This window comes from Anas platyrhynchos, chromosome 2, assembly GCF_047663525.1.
Source record: "Anas platyrhynchos isolate ZD024472 breed Pekin duck chromosome 2, IASCAAS_PekinDuck_T2T, whole genome shotgun sequence".
NCBI lineage: Eukaryota > Metazoa > Chordata > Aves > Anseriformes > Anatidae > Anas > Anas platyrhynchos.
Window position 1 is genome coordinate 142,539,355 of NC_092588.1, and position 13,037 is coordinate 142,552,391.

Here is a 13,037-nt window from a genome sequence, read left to right on the forward strand (position 1 = left end):
CTCAACCATTCTTTGATTCTTCCCAAGTTTTTTTTTAACCATGTAAGTGTTAGAAAATGCCAAAGGGTCACGAACCGTACTTCTCACTGTAATTCTTCAAGAGATTTTTATGCAAATAACTGTAAATGCATGTGTAAGAAATAGCAACATCTCAACCTGTGTTTATGAGATTAAGAACTAGGACAAATTTGTGAGCTGTGCCATATATTTTTTGACTTGGCTGAAAGGTATGTTAGTGTCTTTTGGAAAAGCTGAAAGGATACCCTCTGTTGTTTTCCTTTTAGTTGCAAGTGTTGTGTGTAAGAGCTGTGAATGGCTACATGGGCTGTAACAGTAGAATTGAAAATCACATTTCTTCTCTACAGAGAAAATAAAACAGAACTTGCAATGACATTTGTTTAGGGGGTTCTTAAAGAATTTTGAGAAGTACCAATGTTAAGAGAAAGGCAAATGAAATTACACGTTTAAAGTTCTAAGCAGCTTTTTTTTTTTTTTTCCTCCAGGGACATTAGGATAATAATTTATCAGAGGGACCTACAGTAGATGGTCTTATTTATGTTTTAAATGTCATCTGCTGTTTATGCAACTTAAAATTTTATATTAGTACGTTTTGAACAGAACAGTCCCGGAGAATGTGAATCTAGGGGTGTTGTCATATTTTGTTCTGTGTGTACGTTATGTATTTAGTCCATTAGAAAGCCAGCAAATTTAAGGACTATGTTTTGAGCTATTATGTACCTTGCTGTCTATTTGCAAGCTTTTCCTGTTCTTTTACAGAATATAAGAGTGTGAAAACAGAATCAGCAGCTGCAAAGGATTTGGAAAGTATTGTTGCTAATGGCTGTTACAAGGATGGCTTTATCCCAGATCTGCAGAATGGCATCCAGACCAAATCTGCCCTGAATGGCTTGAACACAGAGGAAGAAATAAAGAAAACAGAGCCAAGCCTTGAAATAGCTAATAACAGCGCTCACCAAGGTATTCTCCTTGCAAGATCGTGTTTTAATTTGCATATGTTTTTCTTGGAAAACATTTCTTCTCTTGCATGCTTAATCCTGGGATTCAGAGCCTAGCAGGGGTGTCTTTCAGTTGCACAAACTTGAAGAAAGAATATTAAAAATTAATCAAATTTAATAGCAGTTTAAATAAGGCTGTCTTTGAACATCTTTTACAGAAGAGAGATGAATTCACAGAGAGAGAGAGGCTCAAACATACAGAAATACAGTTATTTTATTTTGAAATCGTTGTGCTATCTTTGTAAATACTATCGGCATTTGAAATCTAATTTGTAATGAAATGAAAATCACTAATAACTGTATTTGTCATTCCCAAAGGCTGAACATATAAATGCTGTCTTGTTGAAAATGATGTCTGAATCTGTCATTTTAAAACCAATTGATAACTTTGGGCAAAACTACTTTATATTGAGATTAGGAAGCAGAGTTGAACGACCAAACTAAAGTTAAAATTTTTATCTTACAACATGGAAATACCAGTATGAAGTTTGGTTTTCCCATTAGCAAAAGTTTTGTATAATTCCTGTATTAATATAACATCTTTATTCTTAACCTGACTTGAGGATGAAAATAGCAGGTGAAAGAGGAATGAATTGAAGTTTGCCTAGACATCATAATTCATTGCTTTACTCTGCTGGGATTGGCTCACATTTACAAAGCAAGTGTGCTTACCTCCTTTACATACAGGTGGCAATGAGGAGAATACTGAAGAGGTCTCAGGAACTCAGCACTTAACCAGCGATTCAGACAGTGAAGTTTATTGTGACTCTATGGAACAACTTGGACTAGAAGAGGTAAGGGCTCAGTATCCCTAGGTGTACTTTGAAGCTGGTATGGATATTTTAAAGTAGGTTTCTAGCTGTCAGGTGAACCTGGACATATAGACAGGTGAATGAAATAACTCAGGCATACTTTTCTCTTATTTGGACTGTTGTTTTTTGTTGTTTTTGTTGATCTTTTACAACATGCTTACTACTGATTAAAAGCTTCAAAGTTTTTCCCTTTGGGATTTTTTTTGAGGGGAAGGTAATAAAAACAACAGTTCAAACGAACAACTGTCAAAAACAACAGTACAAAGAAAGTAAGGCTTGTGTGATGAATTTTGTGTCTTGTAACATATGTAGGGATCTGAATCCTGCTATCCTTCAGAACCAGGAAGTATCTTTGTAATTGTGCGGGCTTTTGTTCTCCTTTTTTGTGGCCTGATAAATCCTGCATTTGTTTTTTAGAATAAATAAAGAATAAGCCTAAGCACTGTACTGGCTTAGTTTTTACTGAACTGTTCATTGTATTAACCTTGATCTTAGATGAAGACCGTAGATTACTGACTTGGACCGCCTCCATAGATCCAGTTTAAGCATGGACTTTTTAGACTGTGCTCAAACACCTAGTTTGCTGGTTCTGGGGAGAGATACGGGAATGATGCATGGGATCAGAAAGACCTGCAAGCACTGCAATATTGCACCACTTTCTTGTCCATCTGTTTCCTTAGAGTTCCTTTTAGCAAATCAAAATTTTACCCAACAATGAAGCATATTGACAAAGGGTGATTTGGTAGAAGTGCTGCAAGCTGTCTTCTATGTAGGTGATTTCCCAATTGTCTTCTGTGTTGTTTGAGCTTGTTTGAGACTCTTTAATTGTAGTGGGTGGATATGTGTCAGAATTTCCCAACTTGAATGAGAAAAGTTCTAGTTGCGAACAAACTAACAAACGGTCGGGTAGATGTAAATAAATCGAGAAGAAGAACTACAGATGGAGTCATTCGAACTAAAAAAAAGGTTCACTGAAAAAATGAATACAGCTTTTTATTGCAAAAGATGTAGCAAACACTGTCTTCAGTTCTGATGATACAAGTTTATGAACTACTACTTGACAAACAGGATTTTGGCAGCAGTTTCTTTTCCCCTCTTTTTTGCTATTTTGGCTTTTTCATGGAGTTATTTTTCAGCTAGCTGAAGTCCCCAGTCTGCTTCAACATGTAGTTGTGCTAACGCTCATCCTTTCACTGAACAAGGGGTGCTTGTACCAGCTTAAGACAGTCCTGTTGCAGAACATGTAATTGTGACCTGATCAATGTGTGTCATCTGTTTTTAACGTTTTTCTGCAGTACCACAGATTTTGAGGAAGATAATTGGTAGAATATTATATCTTTTTTTTTTTTTTTTTTTTTTTTTTTTGTGAAAAGGACAGGGTGTAGTCAAGCAGTTTTGAACATGTTCATAATAAATGCTGTGAGTTCTTTGCAGTAAGTGCAAACACTGCCTGCTCAACGTTGCTAATAGTGTGTGAATTTGGCAGCGTGGCTCACCAGTCTGAGTTAGGATACCTCTTCACAGTCTGGGAGGCAAAGCCTCAAAGGAAAATGGAACATTTTGAGATCTTCTGAAGGTTTGATTTTAGTGACTACTAAGAATTACTGTACGTTGAAAATGTATAAAGTAATTCCAAGTGTACCACTGTTTTGAGAATATTTGCCTCGAATGAATGTCTAAGCTTTTCAATCTGAAAAGGACATTTAGACAATATAAGCACATCCTATAGCAAAACACCTGCTCCCGTTAAAAGCCTTAATGCAGAGCAAACTATTTTCTTAAAGTGAAAGAAGAGAGATTGTATTTTTGTTAGTTAACCGTTATGTTTTACAGAATTTAATTACTTGCTAATGTTAATTTGTAGCCCTTGGACATCATCACATCAACTAAAGGATCTTTAAAGCGTTCATCCCATTTATTGGATGTAGATCACAGTCTTCTGTTAGAAAATACGGATCTTCCAAGGCATACTTGCATGACTTCTGGGAATCTCCACCTTGGAAATAATGTAGAAGGAACAGTTCAAGAAGAAGGTGAAGTCAAGTGTGGAGGAGAAGATGGCCAAGCCACTAATGGGGGCCCTCACAAAGAGAAGAAAGGTGGAGAAAAAGCAGATTTCTATGGTGTCAGAAGAGGGAGAGGTACTGTGCACACAGCTTTTGTTTTTCCTATTCATTTTCATCGCTGCCATACGTCATGGGGGCCTAAGAAGCACTGGTCAACATAATCCAGTGAGACAGTCATACTATACAGTGCCTCTGTCCTTCATGGTAAAAATAGATGATAAAATCCTAATACCAGTGGGTAGCAATCAGTTTTCTGTTTGAAGTATTTATTTCATTCATAATAAGCTTTACAAAAGGATTTTATTGTGTTACGGAGATCCTGAATAAGCCTATTGGCTGCTTCTGTTTTGGCTTACCTTGAAATCCAGCTGCTCTTCATGGCACCTGTTCTTCATAAAAGTGTAGTCTTCAAAACCCATCTATGCATGAGAAGAGGTTATTTGCAAGTTATTTATATTTTTTAAATCTATATCCATTTATACCTCTATGATGTCTCATTTGAAACCAGGGAGCATCGTGGAAAGGTATCAAAAGGTATCACTCTGTTTCAGTGTCCTTTGTATTCCAGCTGGAGACTGTCCCAATTTAAAACATATCTACCCTTCATAATAAGGCAGATCTCTTTTTTTTTCGGATTTTTTCTTTTGTTTTCTTGACAGGATGTGAGTTAATAGTTTTTTAGTAAATGGTGATATTGTTGAATGAATGATGCTGTTACACTGAGGCTGTAGGGAAACTTTTCAAAGGACGTTGCAGTAACCTCCCAGTGCTTTTGAACTTAGTTTGGGTGGAAGAAAATTAAACAACCATTCAAAAGAAAGTTTCAATAGAGGTGGTAGCCCGTTCTGTGTTTTATGTGTCTTTTTTTTTTTTTTCCTCTCAATGTAGGGCACAGACTTCAGCCGCTAGGTGACGGTTCGCAAGGTGGACAGATGGGTAGCGGAGGGGATGGAGAGCGCTGGGGATCCGACAGAGGACCCCGGGGTAGCCTCAATGAGCAGATCGCCGTAGTGCTGATGCGGCTGCAGGAAGACATGCAGAATGTCCTTCAGAGGCTGCACATGCTGGAGGCGGTTACAGCGTCACAGGTAATTGTTGAAGATATTTGATTACATTTTCATTAAATTTCCTTGGATATTTTTATGCTTTCAGATTAAAATGTCAAACAATATGTTCTTAAACTGAAAAGAAATTTCAATTATATTCTGTAGTTTGTTTCAACCTAAAATTTATTATTAGTGCCTACTTTCAGGAGCACAATTCAAGACTCCTGAACCTGTGAACAAAAACACGCATTTTAACTTAGAAATTAACCATATATTATTTTACTGATTTCTGCTATCCAACTAATCTCAGCTGTAGTTATCAATACAAGTCATACAGTCACTATATAGATCATGGTTAATGTTAGTAATGCACAATCCCATATGTCTTTGTCAGGAGATCTCAAAGCATTTTCATAGCAAGTGAGATTATCTTAATTTCCAGATTGTTAAATACTTGCACACAGAACAACTTCTGAGGCCATTGTTCAGTTAGCAGGCTGATTTTTCATAGCATTCTTTCCCTGCAAAGTAATCCAACTTTCTTAAGTTTCACATCATGTGTACAAGCTAGGTAAAAGAAGTCTGAAGCAAGTCTAGATATTTGTTGATGTAGTGTTTCTTTTTCAATGGAAACAGTGCACATAATAGTATAAGTGGGAGGATAGAATGTGCTGCGAAAATAGTTGAATCAGCAATCAAAAATGCTTGGTTTTCTTTGGCTTGCTGATAATATTTTGAGCTACCTGAGAACCAAAGAGCTGTGCAAGCAGTATCCTATGGGATGCACATACTCGAAATGTAAGGCAGCCAGGGAGAAAGGATTTATTAAAACCATGATTCTGCTCCATCACAGCTCTTCATGGATCTGATGTCTGGATACAGATCTAAATTTTTTTTTTGGACCAAAGCGATGTATGAAGAAACAGTAAAAGATTTTTCCCCAGCAGTTCATGCTGTGCTTGCTATCCCTTTCGGAGCAGAAACAGGGTCAAGAACCTTCTGGTTCACACTCACATTCATTAAGAAAGACCTAGAAAGCTGACTTTGTTTCTGTGAAAGCACCACAGTAGCATGGAGGGAAAGGCTTGAAACATTTCTGGCATTTCTTGTTCTCTGTATTGCCTGTAAGAGTATTTGCTCCTTATACCATTAGACATGCCTGTGCCTAAAGCTCAGAGCACACTAAAAGAATGTTTTTTGTTTTTATACAGACCAGTGTAAAGAATTACACAAATCAGGCTGCTGGGATTTCACCTCTGGGTTGTAACTGCTGGACCAGAGATGAGGAAGTTGTGATAATACCTTGGGCAGGGGAGGCTTTGCAAAGCTGTAGAGAAGTTTGGTCAGTGACACTGACTCATGTTTTAACACCCAGAAATGCAATAAAAATGCTATAAAGTGCAATGGAAGCATGAGAGTTTAAGTTGGAAACCAAGTGGTAAAAGGTGGCTTGCATGGGGGCTGGTTCTACTCTTTAACAAAGTTAAGGGAAAGTTTCCTTTCTCAGGATAGGATCGTAGGCATTAAGGACTGTTCCTCAAACTGTCATATATACAGGCTGCAAAGTCTTTACACAATGAACTAAATATTCTTGGTTCATAAAGCAGAAATACTACAATTGCACTTTTATTTTTGGCACTTAACCACTCCTTGTTTGTATTTAAAGGCAAGATCTGCAACACTGCAGTCAAATTATCAGCCTGACTCCTCTGTTAAGGTAAAACACCGTTGGTTACTTTTTAGAAAAAATAGTGTGAATGGTGAGAACAGATGAGATGAATATTTTTAGCTTTCTTAGTATGTGCTTAGTATGTTGTCTTTTCCTTGACTAGGGGGTAAAAAATAATCTGTCTGAAAAGATTATTTGCTGGGTGAACCTTTTTTCTGATCTTACCACTTTTTTCTACCTTGATATTATAGCATTTGAAGTGTTGGTGAAGCATACATGTGGTATTCTGTATGTGCATGCAGATTGCTAACTGGAATTTCTTCCGTTTTCCTTAGAAACCTTCGTGGTGGCCCTTTGAAATTTCTCCTGGTATTTTAGCTTTTGCAGTTGTATGGCCGTTTATTGCCCAGTGGTTGGTGCATGTATATCTTCAAAGAAAGCGAAGGTAAAGATGTGCATTCAATAGGTCATATGTACTTTATTTCATCTATTGATGACCGATATGAAGTGTATCACCTTATTTAGACAGGACCTAAAAACTGCCTTCAGGCATAAAGATAATGCAAGGGTATGTGCCTGCACTGTGTCTTTGACAGTTTATCTGAAACATGAGGTCGGTATCAAAACGGGGAGCCTGCTGATCATTGCTTTGATAAATGCTGTTTCCCTGAGTTCTTTGCTTCAGGACATCTTGCTCAATGTTCCATTCTATGAATCAGTGACTGATAGCTCTGAAGATACAAGGCTAAAGCAGATCGTACTGTTGAGTCCTTGGTGTGGTGATCATAGGACGGTGTGTGTCTTAGTCCCACAAACCCAAGACCAATGCTCAACAAGAAATGCTGGAAGCTAGTAGCAGTGCCTTGCATTAGCTGGGACTTCTAGGAAGAGACATGCATAGTTTTGTTCCCCTTGACAACTTCTCAGTGTAAGTAGTGGTTAATTTGACTCTCGATATGGTATGCTCAGTAAAGGCAATTTAGGTTAAATCCATGAAGTGTGGTGTAGAATAAATAATTTCAGTGAGTATACGTGAGAAGTTATGGCTGGATAACTTGGAGGTTATCTCCATGATGTTTTTTGACCCTCTCACTTCCAATGTCCTCTTGAGCCATTTTCACTGCTTACTGGACTCCCTAGTTCCCTTGTGCCATGAGAAAACTGTCAAATATGTTAGTCTCATTTGTCACTTGTTATTTAACATTTACTAGCAACTTGCTCTGGTATTTTTGTAATGTCTCGTTTCACTTCCTTCAGCTAGGGAACAGTTGTACTCTCATCTTACCTGTTTCTCAACTTTTTAAGCACCAGAATATCAAGTGAAGGTTGTCAAGTTGGTATATACTTAAACCTCACACCTCACTTCAACTTTGTGTGCTCTTACCTTTTCCTTAAAAGTTTTTTCTTCTGTCAGTCCGCAGAGAGTGTGCATATGTGTAGATATTACTAGAACTAACTTAAATTGTAACTTTTTAATGATTAGTTTTCATGCTATTGTTTTCTCTTGTACGGCAAATTACAGAGTCAGAGAATGGTTAAGGTTGAGAGAGACCTCTTGAGATCTTCTGGTCCAGCCCCTGCTCAGGCAGGGCCACCTTGAGCAGTATTGTGTCTAGACTGCTTCTGAGTATCTCCAAGGAGGGAGGCTCCACACCCTCTGGGCAACCTGTGCCACTTTCACCCTGACAGTGAAAGGGGTATCCTTGAGTTTGGATGGAACCCTCCTGTGGTTCAGTTTGTGCCCGTTGCCTCTTGTCCTGGCACTGGGCACCACTAAAAAGAGCCTGGCTCTGTCCTCTTTGCACCCTCCCTTCAGATATTTACACCCAGTGATGAGATCTGCTGAGCCTTCTCTTCTCTAAGCTGACAGTTGCAGCTCCCTCAGCTTTTCCTCCAGTCCCTTCATCATCTTCGTGGGGTTCTCTCCTGTATGTCCACACCTTACCATGGCAGTGTGAAGTAGAAAGGAAGGATCACCTCCCTTTGACCTGCTGGCAGCATTCCTCGCAGTCCAGGACACCAACAGCCTTCTCTGCATGCAGGGCACGTTGCTGGTTCTTGTCCAACTTGGTGCCCACCTTTTCCTCAAAGCTGCTTTCCAGCTGGGTGGCCCCCAGTGTGTCCTGGTGCCTGGGGCAGGACTTTGCACTTTTCCATGAGCTTCACGAGGTTCCTGTCTGCCCGTTCGTCCAGCTGGGAGATATTTGTCCAGGTCCCTCTGGATAGCAGCACGACCCTCTGGCACATCAGCCACTCCTCCCAGTTTTGTGTCATCTGCAAACTTGCTGAGGGTACGTTGTGCCCCATCATCCAGTGCATAAACGAAGATGTTAAACAGGACTGATCACCACCCTCTGAGCCCGGCCCATTGAATGGTAAATGATGTAACGCCCACAAGGGCTTCACTCTGCCACCTCTGCCAGGACGTACCCAGTCTCAGAGCTGGCATTGATAACAGGGATGTTATTTGCATTTTCTCAGAAACCCAGAGGTTTCACTCTTAAGGCTTTTAAGCAGTTCTGTACATTTTCTTGTCCTCTGCACTGATAAACGGAGATTTCAATTTCGTCAGCAAGAAAAAAGTTCATTAAAGTCATGCTTTTAGGATCTGATGTGACGTTCCTGTGAACTTTAATGCTTAGCTAACAGCTTTAGAAGAGATGTGTTTTCTCTCATTTTTCCCTTTCTAAAAATAAAACCCGCAATTCTTGGAAGCCTTTTTCCATCATCCCTTCTGACCTCTGTAGCACAAATTGAGAGCTGTTTCTGAGTCAGTTCACAGGGTCGGTCAGAGTTCATTTCTTAGAAAAACACACATTCCACCAGTTGTCCTGAGACACTGCTCTATGTGATTCAGAGATGAAGTGAATAAACAAATGGTACATGATTTTTAGTTTGGATTTGTCTGACTTCAGCTTTCATCCACTGGATCTTTTTAGATCTTTATCTACCTGACAAAGAGGCCTTGATGGCCATGGGCACTTTATTGCTATAACCAGGCCACCTTTTAATTCTTCTTTCACCAAATGGATGGAGCAACTGGAATCTCATGTTAAAGTTGTTTTCCAAACCTGAGGTGAGTCTTGTGGCTCTTCCCTGAATGCGTTCCAGTTTATCAGAATTTGAGTTCTGGACACCAGGACGTGTACTACAGGCTACTAGCAGTAGTACCTCTGAGGGAGACACAGATAGTATAGCCCCAGGCAGTCCTTGACATGTTCACCTCATCTTTATACAATCCATGAATCTCAGGAACAGAAGCAACGAACGTTTCTGTTCTTCAGCCTTCCTCTTTGCTTCTGAAGAAACATTCCCATAGCCAGAATTTAGGGACTGTTCCTGCATCACTTTCCATCTGGAGTTTCATCTCCTGTCGCCATTGGCAGAAGGCGATCAGTACACTCAGAGATCAAGTGGAATTATGAAACAAGATTCCTTCTCTGTTGTCCCATTGCCAGTTTCAGCTTGTACTGTGAAGGTGTGTAAGCTTTTAGGCAATCGCTGTGCGTGCATTGCCTGTCTGTGTTCATTGGGTTTTACAATACACACACCACCCTGGAGCAGGAACAGGAGTCTCTGCTACCCGGTGAGGTAACAGCATGGAGTTTGGAGCCATGGCTGCTAAAATCTCTGCCTGTAGTGGAGCAGCTTCTGTGGGACAGGAGGTGAGGAAGCCTTCCCCAGCCTGCACGAGCTTTGTGTCTAGCTCGTGCCCCTGGGATGGGGCAGCTCAGCTCACTCTGAGCACGCTCATAGTGCTAACTGGGCTCCTAACCCTGCCTTGTACCCTGTCTGACTCCTTTAGGGACTTAATGCTGAAAATCTGGGTACTTGTATCCATAGCCCTCACCAAAGAAAACCCAACTCTGAAAGCAGATCAGAAATAGAAGTACCTTTTTAGTAATGATTGAGAAGTTTTTAGCTTCAGCTCATGATTTTAGAACATTCTGATGGCTTGTTTTCTGGAGCCACTGGAAAACAGCTCATAATTGCAAACCACTGATGTGGTTGGGCACTATTATCTTCCTTTACCACAAACTCCTCTCATGTTCTGTACTGTAGGAGGCACAGTAATTAATTTCATCTGCAGATGAGAATCCTTAGTGGTATTTTGTACACCTTGGTGTGAGTGGTGCTAGTTCTGTCGCCTTGCAGATTGTTCTGTAGCTCAAGAAGGCAAATTTCCAGGTATTTTGAAGCAGTGATGTATTCATGGGTAATTATTCACACGTAACTGTAATTGATTTATATTATTTAGATAAAGGAAAAATCCTCTTGTGATGTTACATTAACGTACTTGTTTCTTCTTCTAGAAAACAGAACTGAGAATTGATGACTTGGCTCAAAGACTGCTAGGAGAAGATGGCCCTGGAAAGCGAAGGAATTCTGAATTCTTACAGAACCTCAGGATCTGGGATGATGTTCCTTCTGTTATAGTAATATTTGTACTACCTTTGAGCTGAACATTTAAGAACTAACATTATTGATACTTGAATGATTCGCTGCTCCTAGGTTACGAATAAATTCAGTAACTCCATCCTTAAAACCACACGAACATTAATTATTTTGGAACTTGCTCGTGGATGGGCCTTTAGTAATTACTAGTCTTGCTGATGTCAGATAATGGAGAAAATATCTTTGTAAAAGAATAAGTTAATAATATGTAAAGCTGTCACTTCAGTATAGAAATAATGTTACAATCAAAATATCCTTACCTGTTTTTCCACAGGTTTACATACTACGAGATGAAAGCACTAATGAAGTATGAATTCAATACCTTGTAAGCTGTTGGAAAAATACAATATAGCTCTTAGGAATTCAGCTGGTTATTTTTGCTGCTAAACCAGTGTGAGACGAATTTCCTTGTAAATTGATCAGAAATGAAGTGGGATGCTTCAGTTATCCTTTAAGATTGTAAAGGAGGTTTTTGAATTGTTATGTCTTGGAAATTGGAGCTGTTAGTAACAGAGGGATTGTCAAACACAAGTTTGCAAGTGGCGCGATCCATCTAAAGCAAGGGATCCATCTAAAAAGGCTGCACCTTATATTTTTAATTTTGATAATTGTATTCTTGTTGACAAGTTTGTTTTAACTGAAATACATAGTAGAGGCACAAGGTGCTTCAAAATGAGATGAAAGCCAGCTCTGTAAGTATGTCTCTGAGATTTTACAAAGCTCTGTGCGTTTTAAGTTTTCTTCTGTCAGTTTATGTCAAATTGAAAAAAAAAATCTTATCTATCCCTCATCTGTTGTACACTCTTCCCCACTCACACTAGGAAAAATACTAGTTCTGCTATTTTTCCCTCTTATCCTTCTACTTTCTTTCAAAACAAAACTTTTAAGCTAATTTTGGTACCAATTCTTTTTCTTTAATGGAATATTTATTAACCAGGATACAGCCAGAGTTGTGCATATGTAGGTAGATCAATGCATATGTAGCTAAATTGTCCAAATTTCTGGGAAAGAGAAGTGCACTAAAACTAAACTTGACAGAAAATGAAGACATTCATTTGCTATAAAGAAATAAGCCATCACATAACCTGTGCTTAAGATTTGAATCTTCAGAAATGTCACTGTATTATCGATGCACTTTCATTCTCCATCTGCACTAAATATTGCAAATCATTCTTGAGGACAGCTATTTTCTGTCCTTCCTGAAAATCTTTTTATAGTTTGAAAAGCATTTTTACAGCTATACTGTAAAAAAAAAAAAAAAAGAAAGAAAAAAGAAAGAAAAAAACACCACAGAATTTAATGTTTGTCTTACTGGGGCAATTATAATTTTAAGTCTTTTTTTTTTTCTAATAGTTATTTTTCCTTCTTCTGATTTTCTTCTTGTAAAGCTGAATTTTGAAATAAAACGATCAGAACATCTGTGAAGACTGCTGTAGCGATCGAAAAGTTTCATCTGCCAGAGGTCAGTTTTGGCATGAGATGTACTGAAAACTCAGGTTTGAACAAATCTTATGCTGGAAGGGAAGTTCTACTGTGACCTGAAGCCATTGTGCCTGTAGCTTAAAGTCCTCAGAGTGATTGATTTAATAAAAAAACAACAAATTCTTACATGGGAAGGATGCTCTAGTTTGAAGGTCACTTAAAAACCACACAAAACTGGTAAACCCTGAAGCAGCACGTCTTCTGACAGGATGAAGCACCACAGAGTGCCTCTCCCAGTTGATAACCGTGTTACGTGTAGGTGTCCAGCTTCTAGAGATGGTACAGACATTCCCAAAGGTACTTAACCGTTAACTTCCCACTGAAATAAATGTAGGCATGTGTTATCTGTGTTATTTATTAATGTTTCAATAAATCAATCCTTTAATATTTTGTATTTAATCTTGAATTTTCTTAATGGCTGGTAAAAGCTGCACAGTGCTTTGGTGGTGCAGAACTTGTTGGCTATGTGTTGAAGCAGCAGCTGCGGTCTC

General features: G+C 38.9%; 1 protein-coding gene across 4 annotated transcripts in view; it reads left to right on the plus strand.

Moving 5' to 3' along the window:
* ACBD5 (acyl-CoA binding domain containing 5) overlaps positions 1 to 12,933 on the plus strand; it is a 39,887-nt gene extending 26,954 nt beyond the window's left edge. For 3 of the 4 annotated variants that reach the window (XM_072033721.1, XM_027450592.3, XM_027450593.3), the window contains 7 exons: positions 778 to 978; positions 1,704 to 1,810; positions 3,693 to 3,969; positions 4,783 to 4,982; positions 6,607 to 6,657; positions 6,945 to 7,054; positions 10,923 to 12,933. In XM_072033721.1, the coding sequence (XP_071889822.1) occupies positions 778 to 978; positions 1,704 to 1,810; positions 3,693 to 3,969; positions 4,783 to 4,982; positions 6,607 to 6,657; positions 6,945 to 7,054; positions 10,923 to 10,935 (959 nt within the window). In that variant the 3' untranslated portion in view covers positions 10,936 to 12,933. The remainder of the gene's footprint in view (positions 1 to 777; positions 979 to 1,703; positions 1,811 to 3,692; positions 3,970 to 4,782; positions 4,983 to 6,606; positions 6,658 to 6,944; positions 7,055 to 10,922) is intronic. The other variant, XM_027450594.3, reaches the window with a different exon arrangement.
* The last annotated feature ends 104 nt before the right edge of the window (positions 12,934 to 13,037 follow it).